The 19279-nt window shown below is 44.7% G+C and overlaps 2 protein-coding genes across 3 annotated transcripts in view; one reads left to right on the top strand and one right to left on the bottom strand.

Moving 5' to 3' along the window:
• Window positions 1-19279, top strand: part of csrp3 (cysteine and glycine-rich protein 3 (cardiac LIM protein)) — a 346019-nt gene that overhangs the window by 12067 nt on the left and 314673 nt on the right. The window lies entirely within an intron of this gene.
• LOC127598895 (protein kinase C-binding protein NELL1-like) overlaps window positions 1-19279 on the bottom strand; it is a 137435-nt gene that overhangs the window by 110588 nt on the left and 7568 nt on the right. For both annotated transcript variants that reach the window (XM_052062465.1, XM_052062466.1), the window contains one exon: window positions 6458-6608. In XM_052062465.1, coding sequence (XP_051918425.1) covers window positions 6458-6608 — 151 coding nt within the window. The remainder of the gene's footprint in view (window positions 1-6457; window positions 6609-19279) is intronic.

Genomic DNA, 19279 nt, shown 5'->3' with positions numbered 1-19279 from the left:
AAGAAAAAAAAAATTGGTGCTTGTTCTTTACAAGACTAAACTCGAAGCACAGTATTTTCCCTTCAGCTCTTGTGTAGGATTTCCTGCCCAAACTGTAACAGGAGCATGGCACGAAAAGATAACTGTAAAATCAATAAATAAAAATCATATTCCCTTCACTCTCTTAGCTGCTATTCCCATTTTTATTTCGTAACTTCAGGCACTTGACCCGTATTCTTGCATTGTGTGCAGCCTCATGAGCCACGCTGAATTAGGAGGCAGCCAGCCGCAGCAGCCGCTTTCGAAGCTGCAGGCAACGAGTCTTGGCATTTTAGCCTCGCCGTGGCAGCAGGTGACCTGAACAGTGGGACCTTTGGTACAACGTGAACATGTTAAACGACAGAACCACTGAAAAAATGATTTCTCACGTACAAAACATTGCTCAAAGTGAGTAGCCTCCTCGCCAATTCCGATATACTGACGTACGCGAGAACCCACGCACAACGTCCCTGGAATCAAGCCCAGTCAATAGCACAAGCTCAAGTGTATCATGTATATTAATGACGCGGGAGAGTGTACCCTTCCCGGTGAATATCAATGCGGGCTACGCTGCAGTAGACTGATGCCTTTTCCTGTTGGGAAAAAATTGAATGAAACTGAGAAAAAAGTCAACAGTCCCCCGATGCAGACAACAGCAATAAATACAAGACACGATCATCTTCCCGATAGCGAACTTGGAACGCGCTTTATCCAAGCCGAGTCGAGATGAATAAATTCAAATGTCAAAGGTTGGGCTCTGCTTTCAAGCTCTCAGTTTTCATCAAATACCGAGGAACAAACAAACATAGTTTTATAGAAATGCAGTGTGTGCAATGTGTTGCATTTTTCTGAGCCGCGATCAATCAATTCACTCGGATAAAGAAAAAGAAAAGAAACAAATGGAGGAGGCCTAGCTCATCACATATAATCAAGAAGATCAACCCTTGTGACACGGCTAATGCTGGCCCATCACCACCCACTCAGGCCAGGCTCATAATTAGATCACATGAACACTGTATTTACGTTAGATCAAAGCAAAGTAAATGACGGGTCAAAAAGAAGTGCTTTACATTCATTCATTCATTCATCTTCCGAGCCGCTTGATCCTCACTAGGGTCGCGGGGGGAGCTGGAGCCTATCCCAGCTGTCTCCGGGCAGTAGGCGGGGGACACCCTGAATCGGTTGCCAGCCAATCGCAGGGCACACAGAAACGAACAACCACTCACACTCACACTCACACCTAGGGACAATTTAGAGCAGGCATGTCCAAAGTCCGGCCCGCGGGCCAAATCTGGCCCGCGGTCGAATTTCATCCGGCCCTCGGCCCCCGTCATAAAATCAGTGCCGTCTGGCCCGCAGGTTGGGCGCAATGGAACACGTGTTGCATTGACTGAGGTCTCGTAGACTGGTGAGTGATGTTTCATAGAGTACTGCTTCCCTCTAGTGGCTAAATGAGTAATAGCATTCACTAAATGAGTAATAGCATTTAGACACTAGAGGGCATCACTCACGAGTTAACAAGACATCACTCCGTGTTTATATTGACTGATATGTCATATTTCAAATGATCCTTGCAGTTGTGGATATGTGTATTGCTTGTTCATTTCCCTGTTGTTCGAGTCAAAGGTTTTGTGACTATTGAAAAGTCATGGTGATACATTTTATGTTTCAAATCAATCAATTTGCACTCAGGAGACTTCTGTTTAAGAAAAAGTCAAGTGAATAAGCAGTTGCATGTGATATACCTGTTTCAAATGAACCAAAAGAAATTCTTAATATTGTTGAAATTGAAATAAAAATGGAAATGTGAAACAGACTGGCTTTACTGACTTTAAAACTTAGCTTGTAGCCGACGTGTGCACATTTTGAGCTTGACGTCTCTGATCCACTGGTTAAAGGACACTTTGATTCTCTCCTCTTTCATCTCAAACTGCTTCAAACAACAAAGCGTGTGACGGAAAAGTGGTTAGGACTGTGCGACTGTCCGTGTTTCATGTTATGTGTTGTGTTTATTATTTTACTTTATGTTAACTGTTTTGTAAAGCGCTTTGTTACAGCTGCCGCTGTTGTGAAAGCGCTATATAAATCAGCATGTATTGTATTGTATTGTATTGTACTAAAATTTGTTGAACAATATTGTTGTTCAATGTTAAGAATGTCAGCCAAGGTCGGCCCCCCGACATTTTACCACATAAAATCTGGCCCCCTTGGCAAAAAGTTTGGACACCCCTGATTTAGAGTGTTCAATCAGCCTGCCACGCATGTTTTTGGAATGTGGGAGGAAACCGGAGAAAACCCACGCAGGCCCGGGGAGAGCATGCAAACTCCACACAGGGAGGCCGGAGCTGGAATCGAACCCGGTACCTCTGCACTGTGAAGCCGACGTGCTAACCACTGGACTACCGGGCCGAAAAAGTCGCATTGTCCGCCCGCATGGCGCAGGGATAGCGTTCCAACGACACCAACGCGTGTGTATTTGCGCATCGGAGATAAAGGCGATGGAAATAAAAGTCACGGCGGGTCAGCTCCAGCTCCGCGTCGTCAAGCACCGTGTCATCACCTCGAAATGAAATGACTACATCACCGCGTGGCTACGCCCGCCACTGACCTGACAGCTCGTCGCCATCAATGATACATGTCAGCCAGAGAAGATTCATTTGCATTGAGCGAAGAGTAAAGCCATCATAAAAGCTCGCCGGCCTCCTCTCCTCGCTTGATTGAAGCCTCGTCAAAGTTTAGCGAGGCTTCGCCGGATTCGCCGAGTGGGCAGACGCACCTTTATCTTGATTCGACTCATGAAATAATCACCAAAGCCATTAACTCCACTTCACAGCCGGCGTTTGTTTTATAGAACATTTAGTCGGACCGGTTGTAATAGGGAATATTTAATGAGGGGGAATAATCTACTGGCGAGCTCTAATAAACATGGCCTGCCACACAATGAAAAAAAAACCAAAAGGAAATCGCTTGAATGTCTCCGCACTGCACCGGATACAAACAAAAAGTTGATTGAGATTTTAAGAGTTGGACGTTTTAATGACTAGAGATGAAAGTGGACTTTCCTGATAATTCCGGAAAAAAAAACCAAATATATGGATATAATATATAGAATTGGCGGCCCGGTAGTCCAGTGGTTAGCACGTCGGCTTCACAGTGCAGAGGTACCGGGTTCGATTCCAGCTCCGGCCTCCCTGTGTGGAGTTTGCATGTTAAGATAAGATAAGATAAGATATCTTTTATTCGTCCCACACTGGGGAAATTTAATGTTCTCCCCGGGCCTGCGTGGGTTTTCTCCGGGTGCTCCGGTTTCCTCCCACATTTAAAAAAAAAACATGCGTGGCAGGCTGATTGAACACTCTAAATTGTCCCTAGGTGTGAGTGTGAGCGTGGATGGTTGTTCGTCTCTGTGTGCCCTGTGATTGGCTGGCAACCGATTCAGGGTGTCCCCCGCCTACTGCCCGAAGACAGCTGGGATAGGCTCCAGCACCCCCCGCGACCCTAGTGAGGATCAAGCGGTTCGGAAGATGAGTGAATGAATGAATGAATATATAGAATTTTAACTGAGTTACCAGGTTTGTCGATCTCTCTAAAGTCGCCGGACAAAATAAAAATCTCCGTTCAAGTCATTTTTCTCAAACCATGTCCACTTGAACGTGTTCCTAACACTCGCGTCTATTGCACGTATGTCAGCTTGCCCGTGTACCCGTTTGAACATTGCGCTGGGGCCGTACTGGCAACACACCGGCAACTATTTATCGTTAACAAAAGTTTTCTGTCAGTTTATTTACCTTCCGCTCCAGCACTGCGATAAAGCTTCATGTATTGTTAACTAAAGTCGACAGTTATTACATCAGTGTTATTCGACACTTCTATCAAGCTCAACTTCATGCGACGCCCCTTACGCCAAAGAACCGCTGAATGGGAGCGGCTCGCGGACCTTGAGAATGACGAACGCGGACCACTTCAACAGAGAGACTCGCTGTGCATCTTTTGTGTCTCGAGCAATGGAGAAACGAAGCTTTGAATTTGATTCTCACAGAGCTATTGCCACAATCAGTGACAAGAAGTGTTTTCACAGGGGTGACTGAGGAGAAGTGCTGACTGGACAGAAACGGTTTCCGTTTGTCGTATTCAGCACCAACAAAGAAGCGGAAGAAAGGCCGTTAGGATTTTGCAGCGGGGACTGTGAAACGCTCGCAATCAAAACGCTGTTTTCTCTTTGAGGATGAACAGGGTGAAGGATGAGTGAAAATTGCCATTTCCTTGTAGCTGAGCCCGGCAGAGGAGGCGGGAGGGAAAAGAAGAGGCTTGGACCGTACAGTGAGAAATATGAACAGCAAGGCGACAAGAGAGAATTACGGCACAGCCGACATGATCGAGCTAGCTGTCTATTATTAAGTAGTCGAATGACAGGTCTGTACTAACGCTCTAATTGGGCCTTCGGAGAGGATTCACAGGTTCACAGAGGAACATAAGTCAGCACCGAGTCTTTGGAGGTTCTGTCCATCTCCCTGACTGCAATTAGTGTCCACTTGCGGTATTGGCACTCGCTGACTCGCAACGGCTTTTATCAAAACGGTCCCAGCCTGCATGGCGGCGTGGTAGTTTACGCATGTCATAGCGGCGACCGTACCTCCACCGTGCTGTCATTACAACCATAGACCGATGATGAATCGAGGTAGCGTATCTGTGTGTTTTGAGTGTCTTTTCATCACTCATCTGTGACCATGCAAGTCTTTGTTTACATGAGTAGCATGTTCCAATAATCTCACCCGAATTAACTTGTATTCAGATCACCATCCATCCATCATCTACCGCTTATCCGGGGCCGGGTCGCGGGGCCAACAGCTTTAGCAGGGAAGCCCAGACTTCCCTCTCCCTAGCTACTTCTTCCAGCTCTCCCCGGGGGATCCCGAGACGTTCCCAGGCCAGCTGGGTGACATAGTTTCTCCAGCGTGTCCTGGGTCTTCCTCTGGGTCTCCTCCCGGTGGGACATGCCCGGAAAACCCCACCAGGGAGGCGTTCAGGAGGCATCCGAATCAGATGCCCAAGCCACCTCATCTTGCTCCTCTCGATGTGGAGGAGAAGCGGCTCGACTCTGAGCCCCTACCGGATGACCGAGCTTCTCACCTTATCTCTAAGGGAGAGCCCGGACACCCTGCGGAGAAAACTAATTTCGTCCGCTTGTATCCGGGATCTTGTTCTTTCGGTCACGACCCAGAGCTCGAGAATGGAATTCAGATCACAATAGATCTAATTGTCTGCAAGTAGACAACAATTGTACTTTTCCTTTTCCTTTTTTGACAATTGGATTTGAATAAGCGTCCAAGACAAAAAAAAAACAACAACAACAAAAGAACACACTTGTGGGCTAGGGTGGGTGGATTGTAAGTCCATATTTTCACAACGACAGAGATGCTGTGACAGTCTACTGTACAATATATCCACATGGCTGTACTCTACTTGTGGGTCATTGATTAGCGTGTCGACCTCACAGTGCAGTGCTTTGTGTGTGGAGTTTACATGTTCTCCCCGTTCCTGCTTGGGTTTTCTCCGGGTCCTCCGGTTTCCACCAACGTTCCAAAAAACATGCATGGCAGGCTGATTGAACACTCCAAAAATTGTGTGATTGTTCGTCTCTGTGTGCTCTGCGATTGGCAGGCGACCGGTTCAGGGTGCCCCCCGCCTACTGCCTGAAGAGGGCTGGGATAGGCTCCAGCACCCCCGCGAATCCTGTGAGGATAAAGCGGATCGGAAAATGGATGGATGTACTCCACTGCTCTCTGGTGACCATGGCACAAAAGGAGCGTCACAATGTCCATTGAATTCAAGACAAAATGTGGCAAAAACTGTTTGAGTCTTCTTCAAGACACCTTTTCCATACACGCCATATATACTGTTTTGGTATGGCAACCAACTAGATCGCACTTTGTACCTTGAAGCATATTACATTTGCAACCCCCGCGCGCACACTGCAAAAGGTCCGTTGGGTTTGACCGCGTTGCTCGGGGTGCGGCGGGTCTTGGAGGAGATTAGCTGATCTGTGCACATGTACTTGTACAAGTTCAGGTGAAAGGCCATTTCCTGAACTGCGTGGCTGTTTATGCAACATCCTGTGATAAGCAATATCCACATGCTTAGAATTTTGACTCTGACAGACACAACACACACGGAAGCTTATCGCTCGGCCCGGGCAGCGCCGAGCGAATGCTGTATTAGCCAATCAATTTCCCCCTATCAACTACTGTTAAAAAAAATGACACCAAAATAGGTGATCTTCAACGCCAGTCCTCAGTACACCTCTAGAACAGTCACCTGCAAACCACTTGAGCATGACAATTCATTCCATTTATTACCAAGAGAGAAGACTAATCCGTTGCCGTAAAGTTGTGCCAGAAAGGAGCCGCGGACAAAATGAAGAGGATTACGGATGGATTACCTGTGTTCTGACTCATGGATAGAGAATATGACACCCGACGTTGAGGACTTCTGTTGGATGGAGGCCAAAAAGGTGAATTCACTTTTTCTCCTGAATAGCTGCATGACTTTCTCTGCGACGTGTGCTGGTGCTTGAACGGCTCTTCCGACATCTAAAGAAGAAAAACGTAGACAGATCATGAGCTCATACATTCACGCTCAATCTGGCGAGGATAGATAAAATCTCACAAAGTGAAACAAAGGAAGACGACCGTAATCGTGAATGTACGCAATCACAATCTGGCACTACACCGTTTTTCTTTTAATTATTATAAAACACGGCGGCCCGGTAGTCCAGTGGTTAGCACGTGGGCTTCACAGTGCAGAGGTACCGGGTTCGATTCCAGCTCCGGCCTCCCTGTGTGGAGTTTGCATGTTCTCCCCGGGCCTGCGTGGGTTTTCTCCGGGTGCTCCGGTTTCCTCCCACATTCCAAAAACATGCGTGGCAGGCTGATTGAACACTCTAAATTGTCCCTAGGTGTGAGTGTGAGTGCGAATGGTTGTTCGTTCCTGTGTGCCCTGCTATTGGCTGGCAACCGATTCAGGGTGTCCCCCGCCTACTGCCCGAAGACAGCTGGGATAGGCTCCAGCACCCCCCGCGACCCTAGTGAGGCTCAAGCGGCTCGGAAGATGAATGAATGAATGAATGAATTATAAAACACGCGTACACAATAGGTAGCCAACAAGACAAGCCTAATGACCTAGTGAGTTGCAACACACTAGCATATTTCCAGTGCATTGTTAGCGTTAGCCGCCAAGTGTTGCGCCACACGGCGCAATTCAAGTATCTTATATGATGTTAATTAGTGAAAGTTTCCATGTATCAATCACCAAGACAACCCCTCGAGCTCCGACTGCGCTCTGTCTCTTACCTTGAGTAATACTGTACATGTATTTCACTTAAAGTAAAATAATAAATACAACACACAACATAAAACCTCAGACAGTTTTAATTTAGCTTTTCTTTTGAGGTTGGTCCACAGAATCAGTCGTGGCAGTTGACTGTGAACTGGGGATGACCTGATATTTTTAGCTCGCAAAACCATGGTGACAGACTAACCGGAACACTATATTCAATTTACAGGGCTCAAGTGCACCGGCGCACCACTTATGTCTAACACTGATAACAGAATTACATTGCATGACAGATACCTGTATATTTTCTTGCTGTTTTAATCAAAACAAAATGGATACTTTAGTAGTTATTATTTTTGAACAAATGTTTGCAAAAAAAGCCATCGGTGAGGTTTCAAAATGTGTGCATTCAAATCATTGAAAAAAATTCATGCGGATCGAGCAAGCACAATACATTATTTGCGGTCCCGACAATTTCTGGTCCAACTATCTGCAAGTCTTTCCTCACCACATCCTTAAACCCCCTCACTCCTTATTCCTGATCCTCCCCATCCTCATCACTCTCTCTCAAAGAGAAGCTCGGTTATTTTCGTCTCCGCCACATACAGCTCCCGTCTTCTGATCATCGCTATCATGTCCAAACCATGCAACATGGCTCTCCTCACAACCTTTCCTTGATGACCGTAATTGTGTTCCTCGCTAAAGTAAACAAACTAGAAAAAAAAAGCACTGCTGTATTTAATGCAGACATCTGTCTCTCATTTAATTTCCATGTCTGTCTTAAGTCTTCAAGTGGAGTCAGCCATTAAATTATTGACACCGTCCATCAGATTAAGGTGCATAAGGAAAAGGAACTATTGGAAAAAGGACCTTGAGACACCTCAAATAATCTTGATCATGAGATCTGAGCAAAAGCTAAACGGCACACCCACACAGTCTCGGCTGTAGACCGATGCACGTCTCATGGCCAAAATAAAAAATAAATCACAGTCTCGGACGGAAACAGTGACGGCAGGCAGATAGATTGGCCCGGCAGACAAGAAAATCAGGACCTTTTTCCGCTCCTTTTAAGTTCCATTTTATCACTGTAATCATAAGTCGAGCCGGTCTGCCCACAGCTTGGCTAAATCTTACAGATGGCCTTTTTAACTGCTCCCAAAGACTTTGCTCAGTGCCATGGAAGTAGTTAGCTTCTGTCTGACCGAAAATGAAGAGCCCTCTGCAAAGTGTCGCAGCTCCAAAAAAAAAATAAATAAAATGACTGATTATTTTCTGAGGTCACAAAGTGTGCTCGGGGGAAGTTTTGAGACGGTCATTTTTCCACCGAACATCTGACAAGAAAATGCCTCGGGGTTAATATTGCATCCTGGAGACTTGTGTTTACAGTGCTTAAACGGATACTGCACACAATATACACACTGGCTGAATGTAGGATTAGGACATACACACTAGTCAGACACAAAATATTATCCAACAAACCCCTTAATTGAAAGTCAAATTATTCATCTTTGTGAACTCATTTTACAAAACAATTTTTAGCTTGGGAGGCCCGGTAGTCCAGTGGTTAGCACGTCGGCTTCACAGTGCAGAGGTACCGGGTTCGATTCCAGCTCCGGCCTCCCTGTGTGGAGTTTGCATGTTCTCCCCGGGCCTGCGTGGGTTTTCTCCGGGTGCTCCGGTTTCCTCCCACATTCCAAAAACATGCGTGGCAGGCTGATTGACCACTCTAAAACTGTCCTTAGGTGTGAGTGTGAGTGCGAATGGTTGGTTGTTTCTGTGTGCCCTGCGATTGGCTGGCAACCGATTCAAGGTGTCCCCCGCCTACTGCCCGGAGACAGCTGGGATAGGCTCCAACACCCCCCGTGACCCTAGTGAGGATCAAGCGGCTTGGAAGATGAATGGATAAATGAATTTTTAGCTTTCATGTATTATTACGCATTATTGTGCAATGTGCAAAATGTGTGTATTCAGAAACATTCCTCTAAACAGGCAAAACTATTTTTTTTAAAAGCTGAAAAAAAGACTAAATACAGGCGTGAAAGGTCATTTGTCAAATAACCACTTTAATCCGAAAATTGTAGCAGTGACATACTGTAAATGTTTCAAAAGAATTTTATTTATTCTGGATTGATTATTGAAAAGTATCCAGTTGCTCTACCGGTTTCCTTTGTTTGTAATTTTTCCTCTTTGTACTTTAGCCAGCAAAGTACAAAGAGGAAACATTACAACACTCCAAATTTTAGGTCCTCGGTGACAAACCGGTAGGAATTGAAATCACTCTTCTCATTATTTACTTATAGCTTTAAATATTCAGGCAGCCTCAAAGTAAAGAGTTCATTTGTGGATTCCAAAATACTTTCCGGTCGACAGAAAGAGAAAAAGGTGCAGATTTATAGTTTCTCTCCTGTGAATCCATTCTCTTTGCATTTAAGAGCAGGCTTAGAACTATACGTCAAGATCATTTTTCAGTTCGGGGCTGCCTCAGGCTCGCTTTGAAATATCCCGTGGATGACGTATGCTAGTTTACCAAGTAAGCCTTCCAAATATGATGGACTGAACTTTCCTTTCCCACCTTTGCGATACAATAATTACCCAACCATCCCTGGCAGCCCTTTTTTGGGGCCTTTGCCTTGAAGGGATTCTGAAACTCAACACCAAGTTTAACACTAGTACAGTGATACTCTGACTTTGAGTGCCTGCAACTGAAGACTTTTCCGCGGTGCAGCGCAGGCGAGGCCCGAGAAGTGCCATCCATGTTTTGGGAGACCTTCTGCTTTGTCGCTTTTTCTCCACAAAAAAAAAAAAAATGTCTGCGATGCCCCGAGGCAAGCAAGAGGCCGGGGCGGACTCTCAAGCAGACTGACTCAAGACTCTTGGCTTCAGCATCTCATTCATAGCCAATTAAAAGCAGACAAATACAAAAAAAATCATCCTGGCAGACAAGATCTCTTTTAACGGAGACACATATTGCATGATTTTGACACAATTGAAAACATGCTCATTAAATATGTATACCTTTCAACAAAATACTTGAGAAATCAAGAATTATACACACTTGCTCATTGTACACACTCTGTTGGAAAATAAATTGTGGATGTGGTCCTTTGGCTTCTGTAACCAATCTTCTCTGAGGGTTTTTTTTTTTGTGATCTTCCAAATCTCGTCCTGACCTTTGTTCACCTCAACTGTCCATTCATCCATCCATCCATCCATCTTCTACCTCTTATCCGGGGCCGGGTCGCGGGGGCAACAGCTTTAGCAGGGATGCCCAGACTTCCCTCTCCCTAGCTACTTCTTCCAGCTCTTCCCGGGGGATCCCGAGTCGTTCCCAGGCAAGCTGGGTGACAAAGTCTCTCCAGCGTGTCCTGGGTCTTCCTTGGGGTCTCCTCCCGGTGGGACATGCCCAGAACACCTCACCAGGGAGGCGCTCAGGAGGCATCCGAATCAGATGCCCAAGCCACCTCATCTGGCTCCTCTCGATGTGGAGGAGAAGCGGCTCGACTCTGAGCCCCTCCCGGATGACCGAGCTTCTCACCTTATCTCTAAGGGAGAGCCCGGACACCCTGCGGAGAAAACTCATTTCGGCCGCTTGTATCCGGGATCTCGTTCTTTCGGTCACGACCCATAGCTCGTGACCATAGATCCTCAACTGGCATTTCAAAATTATACCGTGCACTGTGAACATTGCAAATTGAAAAAGCTCTGCATGCGGGCATCAACAATGTATTGATCCAATGAACCAACAACTGCAGCTAAGAGGGCAGGCAATGTAAAATTTGATTTTATTTGAAAATAAACTAAGCACTACTATCATTCTCCAGAGTCTTGAATATACACAATCTGTTGCGGTGTACTGATACACTGGGAAACTAAGTTTTTTTTCTGGTCTATTTTTAGATGAGATTTGTGCACGATGGGCCAGTGGACTAGATTTTTGCAGATCATTCACAGCACACGCTCTGGCATCTGTGCTGTGCCAAGAGTTGCAGAGCATTTACGCCAAACCATTTATGCTTCTTTTTGAAATGTCATTTGGTCTTTCTTCTCTTATTTTGGGAACATCCACACACACAAATTGAGCCAGCGTGTCAGCCACGCATCTAGTCCACAGCAGACTGTCCCCGAGGAGCTAGCCTGTTTTTCAGATGCTCATGGGGGGGCTTTGCCGGAAAGAGTTAAAGGTTTGGGCTGAAAACGGGGGTTGGAGTTGGAACTGAAGAGACAAACTACAGAGTGGGACTAAAAAAAAGTCATGTGAAAGGAGGGTAGCATATGGAACTTGCATTGAAAAAGTTTGTGAATGAAGCTGCGATGTAGACGTGGCTTTAAATTCTTGTCAGGGACAAAAGACCGTTTCGGTAAAAAAATCAAAAAAATTAAAATGCTAACCGCAGTTGACGGGTCACGTTGACTACGGCTTAATAGGTAGATATTTGATGCAGCGCCAAACAAAACAAAAAAAAACCTATTTCGTTTATTTCTGCACAATACACAGCCGAATGGGCAAAAAATGTCGAACGAGGCTTTTAGAATGGCAAAGAAAGTTAACATTGTTCATGCAAAAACAAAAGAGACAGAGAGCAGCACTTGAAGGCACGCATATCAAGAAGCCTCGAACCACTGTCAAGCTCTCAGCACGCCTCCCCTAAGATGGCTCACATTTGAAGAATCTCCCAGCTGATGAAAAATTCATCACTCTGAATTGATAAAACATTGATGATTTGGTTGAGGATCCTTCCCTTTGCAAGTAAACAACCTGTATGTAAACATGAATTTAAAAACAACAGCTCTCTGCTCGGTAATCAGTTTGTCATGTTGCGTGTCTCAGACCTAATGAGGTAAGATCTCGAGAGGACGTCATCTGACGATGTCGTAAAATTTTTTCAACAATCTTCAGACGAAGCACTGTTGGATGACTCGAAATAAGGAAGACGAAGAAGAATTAAGGCCATTCGTCCGCGAGAGCGAGTCACTGGCTGTCACTTAAAGAACAATCAGGAAGACCCTTGATGCAAAACCCCCAGCCGCGGGAATAGAAGATACCGCTGGTACATTTTCTTCTCTACTGAGGTGAATCTGTTTGTAGACGAATGCTCGGCAGTACACGCGAGTCCAGTTGTTTTTACTTCCTCGTACTCCCTTTGAACGCAAACTGCGTCTCTTAAGCTATTTGTCTTAATGTTGTTACGTATATACTATGTCGTGCGCATTTGTCTATGTATGCCCAAGGTGGCATTACATGAGAATAAATTTGATCCTTTTTTTTCCTAACACCCCACAAACCCAACGAAGAAGACGCTTTTAACTAGGGATGGGCAATTTAAAACATGGAGGGGGCACCATTTTTAATCAGTGCAGATCGGACCACACACCTCCTACGATACAGGTGTCAAACTCAAGGACCGGGGGCCAGATCTGGCCCGCCACTTCATTTCATGTGGCCCGCGAAAGGAAATCAAAGATGGCAAAATTTCATGATGCTTGCTAAAATCACTACCAAAATTTCAAATTCACATTTGTAATAAATAAGAGTGACACTGTAAGCATTTACTTGTTACCAAACACGTCATTACAGTAACTTAAACAATCATAATTTAATCTGTCCTTTCTCGCTTGCCGTAGAGTCATGCAACATGACATCACTGCTTCGTTCGAATTTTTGTTGAATGTCATAGCAACTCAACTGTAGTAATTCAACACAAAAATAGTGACTGATAAAATGACATAATAATTACAAGAAAATTACTTTTAGAAATTCTAGCCATTAGCATGGTGAGCTGGAACCGAGAGACATACAACACAGCCAACTTTGTTTACCGGCCTAGATTGATCGATTGTGAAATGGGTGTCCGCAGGCACTTTGTTCTGTCCTCTGACTGTACACTAGGTGGCAGCGTTGCTATAAAAATACTGTTGAGATGAAATAGCCTATGAAGAAAATCCAGTTTTTGGCAACACTCTGGCTTTGTTATTTTGCCTCCCGGCATCACATGCTTAACCCGGTTCGGGAAGATTGATTACAAGGGATGGACGAAAACCCACTTCCGTCCTTGTGATGGAATGCCCATCTCCGCTAATTTGGCCACGGCATCCAGCCAGGACCTGCTCACTCTTCTGAGGGAGATTGACAGTTTTGTTCCTTTTGGGTGTCGTCTGTCATCTCGTGCCGAAAACTGCTATTACAACTTCAAATTGAGCAGCTGCGGTCAACATTTCCACTTTCCAAATTTAATTGAGAGCCGCAAGTAGGCATGCAGCCCGAATGAGGCCCGCGGGCTGCTAGTTGCCCGTCTCTGGAATGTTCACTTTTAATCGGTGCTGTTTAAGGGAGGCGGAGGTCGTCATTTCCACCTAAGATAAGATAAGATAAGATAAGATATCCTTTATTCATCCCACACTGGGGAAATTTACAGCCTCCAGCAGCAAGAATGTATGTAGAAAGAAGAAAGGAGACAGAGAAAAAAAAAAAACAACAAACATCTTTCAATTAAATACAATATGAACACAAATGGATAAATCGCAGTACTATTTACAATTTTCCTTCACATCATTTAATTATTATTATTATTATGATTGTTATTTTTTATTCATCAGCCTGACAACAGTCGGTAGGAACCTAGAATTAAACTGAGATTTTCTTAACCCCATTTTTAAAAAAAAGGATTGACAAGTCACTCCTGTAAACTGCTACCTTCTAAATTTGATGACTGGAATAAATCTTTTTAAGCTCAAAGAGACCCTAAATTCCATTTGCCTTCTGAAACCCACCCTGACTGCTCAGAACAAACCAGCAGGTTCACCAACCGTCCTCAGAGTTGCTGTACGTCCCCGTTTATCTCAATTAGCCAAGCTCTGCATTCTTGAAACATACAATGGCGGGGATGAGGCCCGGAAAGGCTCTCATCCCTCGAGAGCTATAAACCACCATGTCATTAAATATCAAATAAAGCAACCGATCTCTAAATTCGCTAATCATCATGCAATCATGTTGATGGACGGGCTCCTTCAACACGTATTCACAACAGCCACATTGTTGATCATTCCAAGGGCTCTGGAAACTTTTCCAGCCCGGAATGTTATAAAGAGGATGGAGATAAATGGGGGAGGGGAGGGGGTGACAGGTGGTGCGGCATGTGCAGCATGCAGAGCAGCAACGGGAGATGCGATAAGGACACGCCATACAGGGAGAAGAAGACACGGGGAGAGATAATACGAGCAAAGGTCACTCAGAGGTGATTCTTTAGCCGAGTTGTAGTCTCGCCAAAGACGTAACGCATGGCAGGCCCCACTCGTAAGCGTGTCACATCCACCATTCATGTATCACATAAAACGTCACCGTTCGATTGCGACTGTGACGCCGCTAATTCAAAGCCCCGCTGTCGAAATGGCATGAAGACATGCCAAGAGGATTTGCATTTGCCTTGCGGGGTGGGAAAATATACATATTGGTCATCAAGGACGCTGGGATAGCGGTTAGCGCGTCTGCGTCACAGTCAGGACACCCCGTGGAGCAGGCGCGATTCTACGGTCAGATGTTTAGCGGTGCTGACTGCAATACACACGCGGCCACGCAAAATCAACTGTACTCTTTTGCATATTTTAACGCAATTTCTCGTCCTCATTTATAAAAGAGAAGCAGACCACTTTGCGGGAAAGACAAAAGCATCAAGTCTGATAAATAGGGTTGGTCATCGAGAACCGGGAAACGACTAACATTCGTTCTGCCGGAATCGGTCAGATTTTAAAATATCGGTGCAGAATTTCGATGCCAAATTTAGTGATTCCCAACCTTAATTGAGCCAAGGCACATTTTTGAAGTTTGAAAAGTCAAGTCAAGTCAAGAGTATTTCTAGAGCACTTTCAAACAGCCATCGCTGCATACGAAGTGCTGTACATGGAGCAATTTAACATGCACAATAAACAGTAAGACAAATCGGTAATAAAGGCGGTAGAAAGCACCAGACAGTAAACTCAAGAACAAGTCAAGTAAAGTCAACAGTATTTCTAGAGCACTTTCAAACAGCCATCGCTGCATACAAAGTGCTGTACATGGAGCGATTTAACATGCACAATAAACAGTAAGACAAATCGGTAATAAAGGCGGTAGAAAGCACCAGACAGTAAAATCAAGAACAAGTCAAGTCAAGTCAACAGTATTTCTAGAGCACTTTCGAACAGCCATCGCTGCATACAAAGTGCTGTACATGGAGCGATTTAACATGCACAATAAACAGTAAGACAAAGTCGGTAATAAAGGCGGTAGAAAGCACCAAACAGTAAAATCAAGAACAAATCTAAGTCATGGCAAAAAAAAAATTACATGGCACACCACCAAACAAAATTATGACCAAAATAGGATAGATATGTCGATTTAATACTTTTTGCCACCTCATAGATGTTTTTTCTTTCTGTCACTATAAGTTGCTGGCATAGATAGATGGACAAAGATAATTTTTTTTTAATTAACAAATAGCTTTCTCGCCAATTATGTGAAATTTGCGAAATTCCCGCTGCACACCGTTAGCGCTCTCACAGTACACTAATATGCCCCGGAAAACTGGTTAGGCATGACTGGGCCTAATTTGTGAACAGAAGAAGCACGACCAAATAAGGACCTATCGGGAATGTGCGTTACACGTTCTCCTTCATCCGGTGATTAGCGCGGGTCTGAAAGGTAGTTGGCTAAAACACGACTGCGCTGCTAAGTATTTCTGCCCAACGCCCGAGATAGACTCTCGGCCCGTGATTCTTCCAAAGTCGAAATTCATTCTTGGCCCATGATGCTTCCAAACTGGAATTTGTGGATGTTCAGCATGATCGCTCTGCATGAGTATTCGGTTAGAAAAAAGGAAGATGGTTTCTGCTCAATTACTCTGTTCTTTTGTCATCATGGGACCAACTAATGTGAGTGAATGTGTTGATCCTTTTTAGAAAAGAATGCGTGCCTGCAACAACGGATTGTTCAAGCATAATTGGGTGGATTGCCATTCCCCGAGGCGCAGTGTTCTGGTGGCATATCAACAGTTCTCAGTCATTTTGCATTGTCAAGTGAGCACTTTCGCTTTTAATGAAGGTTGCGGGTGCTCTTTTTTTTCCTGCTCATTCAGCTGTTCGCAGGCAGGGCGAGAATTCGGGTGAGGTGGGTGAAATTTGCTGGTAATTGTCTCAGGAGAAGTGTTAAACAAGCATTCAATCGCTCTTTCTCTGTTACTCCGACGACAGATGCGTCATTTTTGAAATATTTCAAACTCCCTGTGGGATAAACAACTTAGTTCTATTGTAGTCAGTAGCTTGGTATCGGCTTCTGAAATATCGAAGACAAAAAAAAAAGGGAGGTTGGGGTGCAACTGCCGTCTTCTCTGTTCTTCCAAAAATGTTTTGTGGCCTTTTGAGCCATTCACTGGCAGCATTGCCTTTGCCTGCTTTATGCCTTTCATGATTGTAGTACACAGTTGATGTTTGGTCTCATCATACGTTCCGAAATGTAGTTGCTCAGGCATTGAAGTGAAAAGACTAATGATGGGATGTGTGTACCGGCTTTACTATTTATACCTTTAGTGCAAAAAGCCTTCCGCAACAAAAGTGGAAAAAGCCTCCATCGCTTTCATTAAAGCGACTCTCAGTTTTCGTCCCTGCGTTTCTCCCCCCCCCCCCCCCCCCCCCCGGAGACATGACGAGTCTGTGGCAACGGCAGCTCGACGCGTCTTCCTATGTTGATGTAAATGACGACTTGACTTGACACAGAGTCAATGTTCATTATATATGTGTGTGTGTGTGTATATATATATATACACATACTGTATACTGTATATATATATACACAGAAAGAGAGAGAGAAAGAGAGAGAGAGAGATGTAGATATAGATATACAGTATAGATATGGAACAATTACGATCGACTTCAATATGCTCAAAAGGGAACATTGTCATGAGTTTTCCTTGTCATTTTGCTATTTAAATTAATTTCAGTCACGGGATTCCTGTAAACGTGGACTTTCCCGCAAAGAAATAGCTCTGTAATTAACGACGCGATGCATGACTCAATGCATTCGATGCACCCACATATTTTAAATCAAAACAGATTTTCTCATTTGTTTATTTGTTACACCCCTAATAGATAGCTAGTGCGATAGTTAGCTAGCGAGAAGATATATAGCTAACTAGCTAGCAGTGTAGCTAGCGAGATAGATAGCAAGTTAGATAGCTAACTAATAGGATCTAGCGAGATAGATAGCAAGTTAGATAGCTAACTAATAGGATCAATAGCTAGATAGATAGATGGATAGCTGGATAGATGGATAGATAAAAATAAATCAAATTAATTGATTTTCAGAAGGAAATTCAGCGGGGTGAGTTTTGGCTGTTGTTGATAAACTTGATATTTAGCACTAGTCCAAATATAACGATAGAGTATGTAGATACACACACGCGCGCACGCACACACACACACGAACACACACACACACACAATTTAGTTCCGGGTTATCACTACACCTTGCCTTTAATTTGACAGCCGGGACATAATCGAGACACGTCTGTGCCTTTAAGAGATATCCCCTTCATGTAGGCTGAATAATTCAGATTGCATCGAGGTCCTGTGAGGTGGGACCAGAGTCTCACCTCCTCCTCCAGCAGTCGGACAACCAGGAAGCTCATACATAAAAGATGAAAGGTTTGATAACCTTCATTGCTTTTCGGTGGCACTGTAAACACTTTATTGTCGTAGCATTGCTGAGCTACATGCAGCCTGGAGAATTGCCCGCAGCCCTCACGGCATGAGGCATGCTCATGTCATGCCATATGCATCCTGACTCCACTCTGCAGACAACAAGGTATAAATAGAAACGACACGCTTGCAAGGGGCTAGGGCGTCGTCAAACCTTCAAATTCAATTATTTGCCAATCTTTCGTGAAAAAAAAGCAAGAATAGTACACTCACTGTTTCGTTCTCACTTTGCAGTCATGGAGACCAAAAATGTGTGATCGCATATTACTAGCCCGATTAACACCGCATGTCTATTTTTACTGACGTATCTGCAAAGTGAGCTAAACCGAGCTCTTTAAATTACCATTTTGCATTCTGTTTATAGGAAGCTTAGTTCCCCGCTTCCTGTTGAAAGGAGCAAAACATTCCTCCAAACGTCTGACGCAAATCGGATAACGTCTACCTTGAGCGCATAAAAGATTCGGCGGCCTGGTGGTCGACTGGTTCCTGCGTCTGCCTCACAGTGCAGAGGAACATGTTCTCCCCCCGTGCCTGCGTGGGTTTTCTCTGGGTACTACAGTTTCGAAAAACATGCGTGGCAGGTTAATGGAGCACTCGGAATTGTCCGTAGGTGTGAGTGTGAGCGCAGATGATCATTTGTCTATGTGTGCTCTGCGATTGGCTGGCAACCGGTTCAGGGTGTTGATCTGCTGCCTGTTTTGAGTTGTATCCCCCCCCCCCCTCACCCGACTCCCCCCCATATTCTCACCTGGGTTCGTCATTAGCTTCCCGTTTGCCCTTTCAAGTTGAGTTGTGAGGTGTCACTAACAACCATTTGATCCTTCTGCAGGAATGAAGAGAAGCAATGGAATCAGGATAAAACAAAATCCAAAATCTGATGGAAACGGGGGCTGTTTTTACGGACGCAATATCTCTTTGTCGAAATTGTGATTTCGATTTTTTTTTTTGTCCTTGTAATCAAAGAAAAGTATTTATTATTTGAAAACTAAATGTGACCAGGTTAAATTCTTATTCGCACATGCTGGATAAACAGGTCACATATGCGGCCATTTTGGTTGTCGTCTCGAGTTCTTTTTTCATCTTCCGAGCCGCTTGATCCTCACTAGGGTCGCGGGGGGGTGCTGGAGCCTATCCCAGCTGTCTTCGGGCAGTAAGCGGGGGACACCCTGAATCGGTTGCCAGCCAATCGCAGGGCACACAGAAA

This window comes from Hippocampus zosterae, chromosome 4, assembly GCF_025434085.1.
Source record: "Hippocampus zosterae strain Florida chromosome 4, ASM2543408v3, whole genome shotgun sequence".
Lineage (NCBI taxonomy): Eukaryota > Metazoa > Chordata > Actinopteri > Syngnathiformes > Syngnathidae > Hippocampus > Hippocampus zosterae.
The sequence above is the reverse complement of the archived record's forward strand: the minus strand, read 5'-3'. Positions and strand labels throughout refer to the sequence as shown.